Below are 17,643 nucleotides of genomic sequence, written 5' to 3' on the forward strand. Positions count from 1 at the left end.
CAAATCATAGACATTTGGTTAATAGTTAAATAACAGTTATTTTAAATGCACATACACATTCTAATGTATTAATCTGTTTAACATTATAATCTATACATTGTGCACAACACAACTTATAACAGACTGTGCACAAATGAAGTTATATATAATATAGTGTCAGCTATATTTTAAAAATAATATTTTTTTAATTCGAAAACAAACAGTTTCAGAATAATTTAAAATGTTGTTACTGTTTTTATTGATTGGAAAAAAATGTACATATTAATAACATTTCTAAGGAATGTTTATATTATAATTTGTAGTCGTTTGTCATCTGTTATATATGTTTCTGTGGCCACAAAATCTGACAAAAAAAACTGTGGTTTATCGCTTCGTATGATCTATGGTTTTAAAAGAATATCTGTAGAAAATAGAGATCGATAAACATTAATTGTTAAATCTTAATTCTTAAATCCGTTCTATAAAATAAATTATTGTACAATTTAATATTTGTATTTAACTGCATTATTAAATAAACGTCATAAGTAACTAATTAATTTTGTCTCGGAATCAGAATGTCCCGCCAAACATCAAGGCTTGATGCTAAGAAAGTTGTAAGTAGAATTATTAATATGTAGGAATTGTTATTTTAATGTTCATGTAAGCCTATTAAATCTTTGTTTTAGAACTCCGAACTTTTAACCCTAACATACGGCGCCCTCGTCTCACAAATGTTAAAAGAAATAGATAATCCAGATGATGTTAATAAACAGTTAGAACGAATTGGTTATAATATGGGAGTACGTTTAATTGAAGATTTTTTAGCTAGGACTGGATCTAACAGGTGCATGGAAATGAGAGAGACAGCAGATAAAATACAACAGGCGTTTCGGTGAGTCTTTATAAGTGTTATTAGCTGTAGATAGTTTTCAGAATGGTTTTAAGCTGTAGTCACTTACTCTGGCGAAATATGTACTCTTGATAAAGACAAAGCACAAAAATTAAGAATATTAAATCTAATGATGTACTATAATTTTCAGACTTTACCTTAACATGCAGCCAACAGTAACTAGCTGGAGTAGTTCTGGGGATGAATTTTCTCTAGTCTGGGACCAGTGCCCACTCAGCGAATGGGTTGAGATGCCAAATAATGGTCTTAAATACTGTGCTCTTATTCCTGGGGCTATTCGAGGTGCATTGCAAATGGTTCAGCTCGATGTTCAATGCTGGTTTATACAGGTAAATTAATAATGTAATAATTGAAATGGTAAAATTAGGTTAGTTACTTAAAAACATTATTATGCTTGAAATTGTATGTCAACTAATAATAAAACATTAAGTTTGTGAGGTTTTAGAAAGTATCTTTTTACACTCACCAGTAAAAAGCCACATATTTCTGTCTTCCTCTTACCATGAATAAAGCTAGGCAGGTGTAATTATTACATTATATTTGAAGAAGTTACAAATATGGTTGGCACAAGACCTTATCATATATATTTTATTGAAGTGCGATCACAGTTATGGCAACTTAATCCAATTTAATCTTTAGACAGGTAGGTATTTAAAATGTTACCAATACCTTTCATATGTTTTAGGATCAGTTAAAAGGAGATGCAGTGACTGAGCTCCGAGTAAAATATATAAAAAGACTGGAAGATGCTGTACCAGCAGGAGAAGATTAGTTATTATTGTTTAAGTTATAAACTTGTATTATATTGAATTACTTTGTAATTGGTAACATTATATTTTATGCTATTTACTGTTTTACTTAAAGGACTTCAAAACTTTCTATAGACTGAAAGGATAGTATATTCTGTTAGTATTATCAGATATTAAGTTCAATAATGTTAATTTATTTTAAAGAGTTTAGAAATGATTGTTTGTTTTTTTGCTGTTGTTTCTTATAGTGTAAAGATTTGTTTAATAACATATTTTTTTTATTATTATAAACAATTATACATAATATCAGCTAGTCACAGAATCCTTAAATAAAATAAAGCAAGGAAATGTTATGTAAAAAGTAGTAAGTAAAAAAATATTTTCTATTCTGGCTCTCATCATAATTAATTTTATAAAAGAAAATTAGAAAATTGCAATACTGAAGTAATAAGCTGTATTAGGTTTTGTTTTCATAATTAAAATATGATAACTATGGATATAATTTTTTTAAATGATAAAGTGAAATTATTTTATTGTTAAGTTCTGTTAAAGGATAATCTAACATTTCAATTGTCAAGTAGCTTTGTGACTATCTGCCATAGCACAAAATGTACATCCAAAATACAAAGAGAAAAACTACTCTAGCTGGACCCTGCAGATTGAGGTTTTCTTAGTAAAGGGAACAGTTACCGAAAATTAAAAAATGAATATGTAATTTATTTCTGCGTTTTTGGTGGTGGATTGTGAGAGTCGACTAAATGGTCAACATTTATTTAAAAGATTAGATGATACCTATGTTACACTGAAAATGTTTAGAAAATGAAAAAGGGCTTAATGTAGAAAGATGCCAATACTTTTATTGTTTTTCGAGGTAATATCCGTTCGTCTCTACATATCGTCGCATTCGATGAAGCGACAGAAAAGCAGTGGGCCCATTCTTCCTTAGGGCTTCTCTTCTATGGCATTTTCGTACGCTTTCAATGCATCTTCAGGGCTTGTAAAGCGAATACCTCGAATTTTATCTTTAGTTGGGAATAAATGAAAGGAGGGCGCCAGGTCAGGACTGTATGGCGGATGACCCATTATCTCGACATCTGCCATAGTCAATTATTCACCAGCCCGTGCAAAGGTGTTTCTGGTCGTCGGTTAAAGTATTGGGAATCCATCTGGTACAAAGCTTCCTGACGCCTAAATGTTCGTGTAATATTTTTTGAACATACCAATGCCTAGGCATGCCCGTGTCTGGTCATAGGTCACCCTCTTATCTTCCTCTATCATGCATCACATAGCGCTGATGTTATCTACAGTAGTCGCTGTTAAAGGACGTCCCTCACGCGGATCATCATTGAGATGGGACTTCATTAAGAAAACTGATCGCAGCCTATCATAGCTTTGTTATTAAGTAAGCCAACAACGAAAGTCATAATAAATTTGAGATTTGCCGCCAACTCACAAAAACAAATGACAAATGAATGCAATATATTACATTAGGTTACCAAAGAGTTCAAAAAAGTTTTAATTAGAAATGTTTCTAACTGGTTCTAAACATTTTCAGTGTTACCCACGTTCAATAAAACCCTAATTAGGTTATAGGAACCTTACTAAGGAATGGTCTTGGAAAATTACACCACGCCCCACGCGTGTGAATTAAGGAATATGAGGTACCTAAACGCCACGTGCTACGTGGAAACCCGATTATTAAAATAATGAACAGTCAGAAACCCGAATACATTTAAACAAAATCGAAGTACCATTACCAGCAGTCTATGCAAATATTAGGTAAAAAATAGATAAGACTATGCCTACATACAAAATGGTACCTATTTAATGTATAAAATATTATTACAATTATTATTACTTTATTTCATTTATGATGTTTATTAACATTATAATGTAATTTAAACGCCACTTCTAATGCTCTGAGACGTCTTTCCAATTTCCTTCCTATTCGAAGTATAACGCGCGTACGCGGACACATAAACTTCTGATATGAATGAACAGCTGCTTTTGATAAGATCGATCGCCTGCAGAACATCTGCTTTTGGTTTTAGAAAATATGATCATGTGTCTAAATTCCGCAGACTTATGCGTTAAGTTCATCCTTCACCTTCTATACTCAATCCTTTCAAACCCTCTTATATTAAAAATTAATTGAATTACTTAGGTCTTTATTGGCATATGTTACGCTTATCTGAGAAATGCATTTTGCAAATTCCATCTCACAGCTCATCATCCTTTTTAGGAAAATCGTTTAGGATCTCCGCTATAAAGTTGTGGAATACACTACAATTGGCTACCCCTATATAAACATCATTTAAAAATCTTCTACAGAAAGATTGGCTTTTTGGTAATTTTTCATTGTTACTGATAATTTTGTTTTTTTAATTTACTTATGCACATATTAGTATTCAGTAATCTTTTTGTCTTACTAGGGTTGCCTGGAAGAAATCCTTTGTTACGGATGTGGTGGCCTGTCGCATACCTAATAATTTATGTTAAGTAGGTACTTGTTTATATTTATAATGTCCGTCACATTATAAATGTAAGTTGTAATAAATACATAATTATAATTTAACAACTTATTTAATGTTATTTTCTTAGAACTTTCTTAAGTGTTTAGACTAGAGTTTCAAATCAGTAACTCAAAAATTTGGGGTACCACCATAGGTACTACTGGTTTTTGTTCAATGTTCAAAGCTTAAATCCGCCGTTCTGCCTAAAAATAATTTGAGTCCCATTATTATGTATGTAGGTATTTAAAATGTTTAGAATAGGAGTTTTACCGGTTATAACTAGTTCAAATGGAAAGGTTATTTCTTAATTACTAGGAAAATAAATATATAGGTTGTATTAGAATTGTGCGGTGCCATTTATCTAGGTTAATCCTCAATCTTGATATAAGGGAAAGCCTACTAAAATTTCCTATTATAACGAAACCCTTTTTAATGTAAAAAACATCCCATCAAGGTCTTCTAAACTTAAGAACACTATGTAATATTATGTTGATTGTAAATTCTCTTATGATTCACCAGGATAGTGATAGTCAAAGAGAATTACATAGCGTATATTTTACATCCACAAGACCCTTAAGACACATAGGAATTAGAGGCCTAGATTGCTTTCAAAGTAGACGCACTCTGTGAAAGTATACTTATCTATTTTATTCAAAATGAGTCTCTGATGCAAGGTCATAAAGTATGAAATTGTAGATTATAAAATATTTAAGAGTAGGATATCGTGAAGTGACGCTCTCAACGTTCCCTCGTAACGAAGTCATTGTCTCGGTATGTTTATATTCGTTAGTGGTCTATATACATTTGATTTTTTTCTTGTGCATATACTACAACCTAGAAGTAGACGTACGTATCTGTAGACTTTTTAAATAGGGATGGAAGTTGCAAGGGAGTTTTTTTTTATAAATACTGCAAAAGATATTCTTACGATACTTACGAGAGAAAAGAAACGATTGCTGGCTCTTGTTGACAGCATGTAGATACTATGCTCTGTATTGGATAGTATTATTACTAAGATAGTTTTGCTTATTATTTCACAAAAATGTCATAGTAATTATAATAGTTATTGGATTACGTGACAATCACATACAAAACTTTTATACCGGCACCGAATTTAGTAGGTAGGCTAATATTACATACTTTCTAGCAGAAACTCACTGTGTAAAGCACTCGAAACTTCAAATCATGTTGTAAATAACAATACCCCAATACTTTTAATTATTTGTATTATTTGTCTGTATTGACACAGTATATTAATATAATAACGCTGATAATTCAATTTAATAATTAGTACACTTAAAATTATCAATAAATTCAGTCCAACGGCGGTTGAACTTTTTTATAGCGATCTTTTTGGCATCAACATCCAAGACGCTATATTTTAAAGAGTTTAAAGCAAGCTGTTTCAGTAGCCTTAGATCTGCGAGACGGCTAGCCACGCCAACGAATGTCACGTAGAAGTCATCAGACAATGGATCCGCTTCCCAGACTCCTGGGTCATCACTAGACAACACCACTGGAAGTCCTTGAGCTATAAACGTACTCAAAGGATGATTTCTCACATCCCGTACAAGCCCTAACACAGCATTTGATATCACATTCACTTCTATACCAATATCATTTTCCATCACCAGCTTCATCACTACCGGATGCTTCGTTAAGGCGTATGCGTGTCCAATTCTCTTTGCTCCAAGCAAAACGGCATCAACCAAATTCTGATCCACTAATGTACCATACCAATTTGTTTCGCCCGCGTGGAAAAAATAATTAAAATCGTTTTCGGCCGACTCTAATTGTGGTATAAATTCAACTAACGGGCTTCCTGTCGCTTCTTGGCCTACTAAGTCGAAACCAGCAAAGAATTCAGGCATATGTGCCTTGATTTTGTATGCTAACTTCAAATACTCATCTAATTTATATATGTCTATATTCCTCGGAGGCGCATAAATAAGTTTGGCACCAATAAAATCGGGGTAGTCCTTCATAAAACGTTTATATGATTTTTGATATGTCTTCGCTGTTATTAAAGGTTCGTAGACTGTACCGTCTAATTCGTACAAGTTCAAAAGGACGCTTCGCACCTCCACGTACATTATGTTATCGTTCCTAAATTTCTTTAATACGTCGTAAAAGTATTGCTCCCACACAGGTCTGTAGGACATCATCGAGGCGACCCTTTTGAAATACCCAGTGAATGCGTCCCACACCTCTTTGATGCTCGGATAAATTACATCGGGGTCGTGTACACATATTGTGAAATGTTTCGATAAATTCTCATCAAACATTGTGATATTTCCTGAGGATTCCCTCGCTTCTTTCATCAATTGCCAGTTGCAGTCGGTGTTCGGCGGTTTGTCGGCGAATTTTAAATTCACATCGGACTCTTCAAAACAAACAAAAAGGTTATCCATATAAGTGATATTTAAGACATAATCTGGATCTAGTATTCCCATGTCGTGAATGTGTAGTGCGGCTCCTTTAGGCATGTCCCGTATTATTCTATAGACTTTTGAATTCCGTATTTTGTCTTTGTATGTGAAGAAATGTCGTGAAAAATTATAATATTGGGGGTTATCTAAGCCATAGTCGACCTCTTCGAACTTGTGTCGCATTAAGCAGTTGTTTACGGCTGATTCCTTATCGGTAAGAATTATTTTTCCTCCTATCATTTGGATTGACTCATCATATAATATTTTTGCTCGTTTGGATTGATAGTCCGATGCAAGGCAAATGTGGAACAATGAAGTTACTAATAATAACCACATGGTGACCACAGGACTCAGTGTTGCTCAGTTGAATATTGACCGGATACTGATATCATTGGGAGTTCGGACAATGCATGGTTGAACTACGATAAGCAGTTTCGGAAGTTATTTATCTGCAAAAAACACTTTTGTTGTGGGACCATGTTATGTAGTATTATGGAGGATTGCATTAGCCGTTTGAAAAAAAAATATAAGTCCGGTCCCTTTTTATTTACGTTGATTATCCTAGTCTTTAGAAAATCATTAGATATAGTTTTGGGCTTTGACTAAATTCATAAAAGCAATGAAAATGCTCGGTTGTTTATAAATTAATTCTAAAATTAAAAGTGTTGCATTTTTATTTACTTAGTTAACAGATAATATTTATTCAAATTTTAAGTTGAGTCAAGAACTGCGTCGGATCTAAATTACCTTTTAAATAACAATTTCGACTCGTTAGTTCGCCATTTAAAAATCCTTTATTTCTCGTTAAAAGAACCAGCATTTTGCATTCTATGTGGCAAAAGCTAATTTACTGCAGCTCCAGTAAAACGACTAAATTTAAACAACTCTAAGTACCCACGTAATTAAAAATGAAAAAAAGATCTTTTTAAGAGCAGCCAAAACGATCTCGCATAATGCCCGCAATTTCTATAGCCGTTTTAAACGATGAAATTTACTAAAACTCACTCGGTACTGGTGTAAATTACAGCTAGCGGCGTCTAAAAGGGGTTTCGTTTTCAAAGCAACGCTATAAAGAAACTAAAAAATAAATCTGAAAAGAAATAAAGGCCGTCTCATCCGCCATGCTGATTTTATGCAACGAAAGGGTTGGGGAAGGCTTAAGTGCCACTTTAGAATAGAACCGCCCCGCTGTACGCATTTATAAAAAGTAAAAATATGGCTGCGACCTGCAACTCATATATGATATTGGGATGTTTCGATGTGAACTCGCACCTAAACTTTAATCTCTAAATGACTCCGGGCGACACCCCTTTCACGTGAACAAGGGAACATTTGGTCTCATTTGAAAGATACGAATTCTCTAATGCATATGACAATTTTATTCACAGTCTTTTTAAAGCAAATTTTACCTACTGAATAGTATAAGTATTCACTAACACTTCTTATTATGACTGAAATTTGTGTATGCTTAATATTAGTCGCGATTGCGCTGATAGTAAATAATAAATGTTTATGAATTGTTACGTTTTGATACTTACTTATATTGACTAGGATAAATAAAAGAAGGATCAACAACGAAACAATTTTTCTACAACTTTACTTTTCTTGGAGTCCGCTGTATGTTTTAAATGGAATATATTAAAAAAAATTATATATTTCAAAAATTAATTTGATAAATTGGCACGAACGTCTTGACAAGTATATACTTACTCGACATTTGCAGTGGGTTGAGTCTGAGACTTATATATATATATAGACTATAAGTGACTTATATGCAATGGCGTAACTATACTATCTGGGGCCCGTGGCAATTTCTATTGATGGGGCCCTATCAGTAAAAATCCTCACGTTGTATGTAGGTACTCAATTTAATTTTAATAAACTTCGAGATTTTCAGCGTACTCAATTACACGTTGTATATGGCCCATTAATGCCACAATAATAACTCCTCTCTTAGGCGAGAGGGAATGGTTTGTAGTCTCCACGCTAGTCCAATGCGTGTTGCATTCATCCATAGAACATAATATCTCAATTCATTCATCATCTATTCGCTAGCTAAAATAAAAATAACATTTTTTTGAGCTCGCGGTCTTTTGGGCCTCTTGGGTCGGGGGCCCGTGGTATTTTGCCAGCCCTCCCAACCTGTTGTTACGCCACTGCTAACATGCCTAATATAAATATATTGAAGGTACGTCATAAATATTTAATTAAAGAGAGTTTAAAATTATTATTTAAAGCATTAAATATAATTTACTATTATTATACAATAAACTTCACACCGGACGTGAGTTGTATTTTTATTGTACGTAGGTTATTTTCGCATATACATAACATTACGCGCGGTATTACTTATCTAGAACTATGGATATGTTACCGTTTACGTTTTCTGTGCTTGGACATTTGTGATACAAACACAAATATAACTAATCCATATCTATAGACTATAGAATTATAAACCTTCAAAGACTTTTTATGAGAGAAAAGTGAAACAGTCTTTTATTCAAATAATGTTTTCTCTTTATTACTTGTTGTGAGACTTTGATAAGTGAATGTTTACTTCTGTCAATAAATACATGAGACTATTGAATATGTTTTGCCACACTCTCGTGTCAATGTTTAAAAATAAACATAATAAAACATTTTTTAAATAAAAGAGGTTTCAAAAAGGTTTACATTACACGTCTTTAAATAAGGCAAAACTCTTTCATTAATTGTAAAAGCTAGTTTCTTAATTATAATATTTATTTGCTGTATTTTTATTGCATTAAAAACTTCAGCATACCTACCTACTAGAGTTGATTTCTTGAGTTTAATAAGGTTTTTTAGAACCATAGCTACTTTTAGAGATCCTTTTTGTAAAGTAGTGTCGAAACTAAAAACTACATTACTGTGCAATAATTTTAATAAAATCATGTCTAGTCGAATAATGTAATAGAAATAAAGTGATGCAAAACTAGTTTTCGTTTACATCTTATTAGAAGAAGGTTTCTTAAAAGTGACAAGGCCTGCTGTCATGTCTTTTCCAATTTAAGAATGTCACAAAAATATTCTTATATACCAAATCAACAAATAATGTTTCAAATTGTTTAGTTTTAAAGGATTTTTTTTAAGAATAAGCATATATTTTAACATGATCTTTACTATTTATCTACCTTTTCAAATGCTGTATTTATCCTCCATAAATAATAATGTTTTGAGTCATCACCGTTAATCATCAATAAGTTAATTTTATTACAGTATTCATACGTCCGAGCTAATGGTGTACTAGTTGTTTTGTGAACGAACCAGTTGCACGTCGATAAGCAAAATCAAATAGTAAACATAACACAAACGGTCCGTATCAGTGGCATATTTTTACCAAACTTTAAAGAAATATATCAAAGGTATATCTACCAGTACTACGTAATGATTACATATCTTGGAATTTAATTACAAAGGCAATCGATTATGTAAGTGATACGCTGACATTAACTTATTTTTTATCCCCGACGGTACACCTTTGTTGTGACAACCTTGCACTAGATAAATGTTGTTAAAAAGTGAACGTAATTATACAAACATTAGTTTATTTATAGCTATGTGTGCTTTAATAGTTATTTTCTTGGTTGCCGTACTGGTGACGGTGGAGTCACACAATGAATACGAAAGTGCGTTATTTCAAAGGACACAGTTGTTAGAAAGAGAGTTAAATATGATGCTTGGAAATGATTTAGAATTAGGTGATGCTGAAGAACAGGTAAATGAATATATTATGGAGTTAAAAAGAGACGAAGTCGACTTTGGCTTTACGCACCCACAACATTTTAATTATTCGAAACATTTTTTTGATTATAAGGATGAAGTGCAGCACACACAGCTATTTAAAATTATAAAACAAATGCCGAAAGGTGCATTGCTTCACGCACATGATACAGGTATGCTAAGCCCCGACTACGTCGTGACATTGACTTATTTGGAAAATCTATACGTCTGTTTTGAAGAGGAGTCGGTTAAATTTTTATTTGCAAGGGAGTTACCGACAACAGATTGTTCAACGCAATGGCAATTAATGAGAGATGCCAGATATTCTTCGGGGAATGTTGAAAAATTCGATGAAAACCTTAAAAAGTACTTTACTCTCGTCATTGATGATCACAGTGAGATATATACGGATATAAACATTGTCTGGGAACAATTTCAAAATTACTTTATACGCACCACTGATTTGTTTACATATGAACCTGTGTGGGAGCAATATTTCTACGATACATTAAAAGCTCTAAGAGAAGACAATGTCATGTATCTTGAAATTAGAAGTGTTCTACCTGGCCTCTATGATTTGGACGGCAACGTGTATGATGAAATGGAAACACTTGCGTCGTACAAGAGGGTTATAGACAGATTTTCTAAAGACTATCCAGATTTTTTCGGTGCAAAGATAATATTTGCTCCTTTAAGATCAGTTCAACCGGAAACTGTTAAAGAATATTTGCAGAAAGCTAAAATCATGAAGAGAGAGTACGCAGATATTTTTGCCGGATTCGACTTAGTGGGACAGGAGGATTTAGGGAGGCCAATAAAAGATTTTCTTAAAGAATTGAGTACTGAAGCAGAGGATATTGACTTTTTCTTTCACGCAGGAGAAACTAATTGGTACGGAACAAGTTCAGATGAGAATTTAGTAGATGCTATAGTGCTCAATGCTCGCCGTATAGGGCACGCATTTGCTTTGATCAAACATCCGGTACTGATAGAGGAAGTTAAAAAAAGGAACATAGCTATAGAAGGTAACGTGATCTCTAATGTAGTCTTAAAGTTGGTCGAAGATATGAGAAATCACCCGTTGGCTAGTTTTATTGCTCAAGGCTTGCCTGTGGTGCTAGCTAGTGATGACCCTGGGATATGGGGAGCTGATCCATTGTCTCTGGATTTTTTTGTAACTTTTGTAGGAGTGGCCAGTCGACATGCAGATCTTCGACTTCTCAAAAAGTTAGCTTTGAATTCTCTTTATTATAGCACATACTCTAATAAAGATAAAATTGTTCACGAGTTTGATATCCGATGGGCTAGATTTATTCACAACATTCAGACAAATCATTTGTGAGAGTAGTTACAATTTAAAGCTTGATTAATTATTCTAATTCTATACTAATAACATTAAAATCAGTATCTTTTATGTGTAAAAAGATACTGTTATGCAGTAGCCTTATTAATTGAATTGTTCTATTTTTACTTTCTAATCTTTCCCCTAAATTTAGATAAATATTTTTTTGATGTTGTACCATTATAATCTAACAATGTAATTATGCGATAAACAAATTTGATAACAGTTGCGATGAGTTTTCGAAAGATTGTCATGTATTAACCTAATTTATACTTTTTGCCAAATATCTCCCCCGTTTAATATAAAGCAACTTGACTTCTGCTTCATGTTCTAGTAGTACCAACGGTATAAAATAATTGTTTCAGTATCTAAAAAAATGTTTGTTAATAGTAATTTATCTTTTATATGGATTTATATTCTTAACTTAAAAGTAAACACAAGTACTGGTATTATGTGAACCCAAGTCAAATAAATATATCCCGTTATTATTTGTAGTTTTATTTTAGCAAGAAATAATAGATTTTCCTGAATTCTGAATTCCTGATTCATAATATTTAAGATAAGAAAGCCAAGATACCATTTTTTAATAAGTGCGCATAAATAATATTTAATAACCTTTAATCTTATCTTATATAGTATTATTGAGCGACAATCATATTATATTATGTATTAGAGGATCTTATTTATTCATTATAGATATTTTATTAATATAAACATCATTTAAACTGAATAAATAATTTTAATGGTTCATTTCAGTTTAATATCTATTGTTTAAACAAAATCAAGCAGTTTTCATTATAATTATTTAGACTGCGCCATTTCTAAAGTCAATGACATATTCAAATCCCTACTAATCTGTGGCATTTTTGGCGCCATTCTAATGTTTTATCTTTATAAAATAATGTTTATTATTCCGTATTATCATATGACCTTTTCCTAATTATTAGATTCAATCCCAATTACTAATGAGATAAAGTAGTGTTTAATTAAAACAGTTTTTGAAAATGTTAAGTAAACTGGCGTAAACCAAAGACAAAGTTAAAATAAAGTCATTAATGAAACTGTGACTTACAACGTTACGACTTATAACGATGCTAATAAGGAACCCCAATTATATTTTTTAAATTGTTTTTTATATTTTTCAAATTTTAAAAATTGTCTACACTTATATATTGTGAAAGGTACGTAAACTCCTAATTTATACTATAATTATAATCTATAATAATAATACGATGAAATTAATTTTATAACATTATATAAATAGAATAATTACTTAAAAAGCAATAGAAGCGTAATTCAATTATAAAATAGCGGTGGGTTCACATGAAACTAAATAATAACCAAATAGACGTATATACACGTAATGAAACAGACAGACATAGAAAACCTTTATTGAACAATTCAAGCCTTCAATTCCCTACAATAGGACAAGTAGACAACATACAAAAACAAAAATGTTTTATCTTTCCTCTTGCTGTTGAAATAGGACGTCAGACTATTTTATTATATAGGTATGTATAGATTAGTTGCAGACATGTGGACTGTTTTAATTCCATTACACGCTTCAAATATTGACATGCGCATGCACCGGTGATCTTCAAAGATACGCTGTGACAAATTGTACTAAAAATTAATTGTGGTTGACGATTCGGCGCCTTCACTAATTGCTGAATCTAACCAGTATTACTGACACCGATATTAACACGAAAAAGGTTTTGTATGTTTGTCATGACTTAAAAACAGGATGTTTGACATCCATAAAAGTCACCCATGTCGTGTGTGCCAATATTTCAAAAATGTAGTTTTTATAATACGATAAGTTCAGACAGCTTTTCTATTTGAAAACACAAATTGGAACGAAACATTTTCAATGTCCGCGTTTCCGATACATCCAGATACGAAGTTGGATATTACATTTGTTATAGATTTTGTAAATTTTGCCACAGAAAACCTATTAGCTATTCGCTTTTACCGAACTTATTAATGTGAAAGATGCAATAAATATATATTCTCATTGCCAAAAGAGTTATTGATTTGTATTTGTAAAGAGTTATTGGTTTATGCGAATCTCGCTACATTGCGTAAGCCTGTAAAGAAACCTTTCAACGAAAACCATGAAAACCATGAGTGAAGTCAGAACCGCCAGTAGATTGTAATTAAATGAAAATACTCAACGTGTGACCAATTATGGGAAGACCTCTTAATTATATTGAGTCCGCAAGTTCAGCTGTCATCAAATGCCTAAGGAAGTCCATGACTAATTCACGTATTTATGACCGTGAAAAGGAGGGCACAAGTTGCGTATTGCGTTGTATGTACATAACATATTTCATGTTTTCTTGAATACAGAGATAATTTTCACGGGGTCGAATCCAAGACCTAAACGTTCCCAAAACCACTAAGTGGTAATAGCCTTTGCTGTTCAAATTTCACTTGAACATTTACCAACTGGTGACACATATGTAGGGCGTCGGGACCCGTAGGGTTGTTACGTTCTTAGGCGTCATCCTCGCATATATTTCGTTATCTACTGCAGCCAGCTAATATATATACTACCTATACTATACAGATACTTGACATTTATAACATATAAATTTATACACAGTCCACTGGCTGGCAAGTTGTTCATAGGTAATGTTCTGATTTCTACACGACACCTGGAATCTTACTAAGTTAGAAATATTGCATATAATTTGTACTATAATTGCGTTTATATCTTAATAAATAATTTATACAAGTAAACATTTTTGATCGGACACGATAAGACGATCTCTGTGACCCTAACATATCCATATTTTAAATTCACTTTTACACCTACTTTAGTCCTTATATAGTCATATTGAATTATAGCTTTGTGTCTATTTAACCGTGTCTGTAAAACTATTCTCCGCTGTTACATTTTGTATGAACTCCAACCAATTTTTGTGAAAAAGTCGAAACATTGACGTTTTACCTTCATCATCCAATGCACTATACCTAATAGAATTTATAGCTAACTGTTTTAAAAGTCGCAAATCGGTTTTCTTGCTAGCTACACGTGTGAATGTAACATAATAGTCATGGGATAAAGGATCTGCCCCCCACACCCCTGGATCATCGCTGGATATAATCACAGGCAAGCCTAAAGCCAAATAGGCAGCCAGCGGATGGTTTCGGACATCACTTACTAACGATAACACAGTATTGGATATCACATTCACTTCTATTGCTATGTCTCTCTGTTTCACTGCTGCCATTAGAGCTGGGTGCTTGATTAATGCGTAACCATGGCCTATTCTGTTTGAACCAAGCAGTATCGCATCCACTAAATTCTCATCGGTTGAAGTTCCAGACCAATTTGTTTCACCGCCATGGAAATAGTATTGCAAGTCGTCCTGAGCAGCTAGAAGGGGAAGAAAATCTTTCAGAGGTTTGCCCTTATCTTCCTGCCCCACTAAATCGAATCCGGCAAAGAGATCGGGCAATTCCTTTTTCACTTGACGAGCGACATCGATCACTTCTTGCATTTGCTCCATGTTGATACCGCGCCACCGCGTAACAATCAGTTTTATTCCGCAGAAGTCGGGATGATCTTCTTTAAACTTCTTCGAGACTCTATTAAACAGATGAGCCAAGTAAGTAGGATCGTGTTCGGTGCCATTTAATTCATATAGTTTTGCTAATCCGCTTCTTACCTCGATATATCTTATGTTGTCATCGTAAAACTCTTTTAAGCCTGCATAGAAATGTTTCTCCCTAACAGGTCTGTATGATATCAAATACTTTATAGTTCTACAGATTTTGTTAAATCTATCCCACGTATAGTTAATATCGCCATTTGTGATAACATCGTCGTCATTTATAAACAAACTAAAGTATTTCCTTAGCTCCATATCAAAGGCAGTGACGTCAGCTGATTCATTTCTTAATTCGCTCAAAAGACGCCACTCAACTGGGCAAGGCCGTTTGGGAACAGTTGTGGAGAATTGTAAGTGTAATTCTGAATTCGCGAAGCAAGCGTATAAGTGGTCCTCGTATGTTAGCTCCATTACACGATCGGTACTCAGCATGAGGGTGCTGTGAACATGAAGCGCGGCGCCCTTCGGCATTTTCCGTATAATTTGATAGACATTTGACTTGTCAATATGATGCTTATAGGTGAAATAGTGTCTTGAGAAGTTGGAGTATTCAGGATTATTGAATGCTTGGGATATTTCTAACCGTTTCCAATGCATGAGGATTTCGTTTGCCGTGACTTCATCCTCTGTGAGACGCAGGCGTCCGCCAACTTGCATTTCGAATTCATCATCTAGAATATTTTTCCTCTCGAAGTTTAAGTCGTTAAGAGAACGCGCGACAAGAGTTTGCCCGAACACGGCGCACAATATAAAGATTACGAGCAACATTTTAATGGAAGATAATAACTACGTGGGGTCACTCACTGGCCTTTGCTACTCTCATACTGACTTGTTAGTGCAATTTGTTGATATTTATATAGATGTAAGTTTTCCTAAGAATTTTGTTGATTAAAGGGTCAAAAGTGGTCTTTGACAGTAACATTTGACATCCGGTGAGCCTGGAGTCAGGAGTTCATTTTACCTTCAACAATATTTAAATCCTGGAAATTATATAAAACTCTACTATACGTATGTTCAAAGGTAAATATGCAAACCCAACCCATGTTTTTGCGTTAGAAACAAAAGACGAAAATTTTAATCAATGTGAATATATTTTGACATTAAAGCAACAAGAATATACAGCATAAGAAAGAACAATAATATAACATACATTCATTGTGTATTTTAATATTAAGATTAGTTTTTATTTTATCATGTCACTCGCGCCTATACATACCTTTTATTGGTGTTTTTGTTTTAATTATATGTCAATAATTTAATTTTAATATGTTTATTTATTTTGTTATCATTTTATATCATTTATTTAACAAAATTCGAAGTATTATTTTATTTTTTCTATCGCATCTTAAACGTAAAATAATGATTTTATAAATCATTAAGTCGATCGTTTCAGTAAGGTCATTGACATTTGTTTGCCAAGAAATGTTTTGTGCCATACACTAATTCAAATATGACATAATTTCATGGTATTTTATATGTAAAAGGAAAACTAGGGGTTTCCTCAGATATATCATATTGTATCTAAAGGAAAACTATGTACCCTTACATTCATACCTAGTTATTATACTTATTCTAAGTAACATACATATCATAAATGAATCATAAAAATATAAGTTGGCAATATTTAATTTTATTTCTACCTTAACCGATTAATATTTAACGAAAGCTACATTTTAATATACCTAAAGATATAGTTTGGATTACTATGCAAAGGCTCGTTTAACTGCTAAAATAATTCTAATTGTTTTATAGGACTAGCTTTTTCTTACAAAATTAATAAATGATTAAGGGGATACAGAAGTACGACTAAGAATTTAGACCAATGATTTTTCTAGAACATTTTCACAGTGAAATCGATCGTAAGGTTATCTATGATTTGGCCTGTTAGACTGTGTAATAATTACGTAAAAAATTGTGACTGTATTATGACACTTTAGAAACAATATTGTGCAATGAACACAAGAAAGTAATTTTGTTATTATTATTAGTACCCTTAGCTTACTGTTAAACTAGTTTACATAATATTCCTGTAGTTATTTTTTTATATAAATAACTTCATATAAATAGATTGCTAGTTCTTAAATCACAGTTGTTGAGTGTTTGAAAAGAACTGGCAAAACTCTCTGCCGCTCTTTTTAATATCAAAACTGTTTTTTTTGTATGGAAAACTAATGAAAACAAATACGATTATCTTGACGTAGATTGATGCGTGGTTTAAAGAAAGTTTGCGCATGTACTTACTTTTAGCAGTAGACTTCATAGTTACTTCTGCGCATCATTTTTGCACAAATCTGTAAAATTAAACAACAAAATTTATGGAATGTATGTTTATAAACCCCCATAAATTTTGTTTTAAGAAGTTG

The 17,643-nt window shown here is 32.7% G+C and overlaps 4 protein-coding genes across 4 annotated transcripts; 2 read left to right on the forward strand and 2 right to left on the reverse strand.

Annotated features, from left to right (window-relative positions):
* Positions 1 to 399: 399 nt before the first annotated feature.
* LOC123713187 (trafficking protein particle complex subunit 3) lies at positions 400 to 1,810 on the forward strand. Its single transcript, XM_045666739.1, has 4 exons — positions 400 to 593; positions 666 to 871; positions 1,020 to 1,218; positions 1,575 to 1,810. The coding sequence occupies exons 1-4, from the start codon at positions 555 to 557 to the stop codon at positions 1,659 to 1,661; spliced, it is 531 nt and encodes a 176-aa protein (XP_045522695.1). The 5' UTR covers positions 400 to 554; the 3' UTR covers positions 1,662 to 1,810.
* Positions 1,811 to 5,383: 3,573 nt separating this feature from the next.
* LOC123713755 (adenosine deaminase AGSA-like) lies at positions 5,384 to 6,951 on the reverse strand. Its single transcript, XM_045667579.1, has one exon. The coding sequence runs from the start codon at positions 6,914 to 6,916 to the stop codon at positions 5,432 to 5,434; it is 1,485 nt and encodes a 494-aa protein (XP_045523535.1). The 5' UTR covers positions 6,917 to 6,951; the 3' UTR covers positions 5,384 to 5,431.
* A 2,656-nt stretch (positions 6,952 to 9,607) lies between these two features.
* On the forward strand, positions 9,608 to 12,151 carry LOC123713456 (adenosine deaminase 2-A-like). Its single transcript, XM_045667123.1, has one exon. It carries the CDS (start codon positions 10,107 to 10,109, stop codon positions 11,661 to 11,663), a length of 1,557 nt encoding a protein of 518 aa, XP_045523079.1. The 5' UTR covers positions 9,608 to 10,106; the 3' UTR covers positions 11,664 to 12,151.
* Positions 12,152 to 13,039: 888 nt separating this feature from the next.
* On the reverse strand, positions 13,040 to 16,110 carry LOC123713254 (adenosine deaminase 2-like). The gene has a single exon (XM_045666842.1). It carries the CDS (start codon positions 16,046 to 16,048, stop codon positions 14,522 to 14,524), a length of 1,527 nt encoding a protein of 508 aa, XP_045522798.1. The 5' UTR covers positions 16,049 to 16,110; the 3' UTR covers positions 13,040 to 14,521.
* Positions 16,111 to 17,643: the final 1,533 nt, after the last annotated feature.

The sequence above is a fragment of the Pieris brassicae genome, chromosome 8 (assembly GCF_905147105.1).
Source record: "Pieris brassicae chromosome 8, ilPieBrab1.1, whole genome shotgun sequence".
Taxonomy (NCBI): domain Eukaryota; kingdom Metazoa; phylum Arthropoda; class Insecta; order Lepidoptera; family Pieridae; genus Pieris; species Pieris brassicae.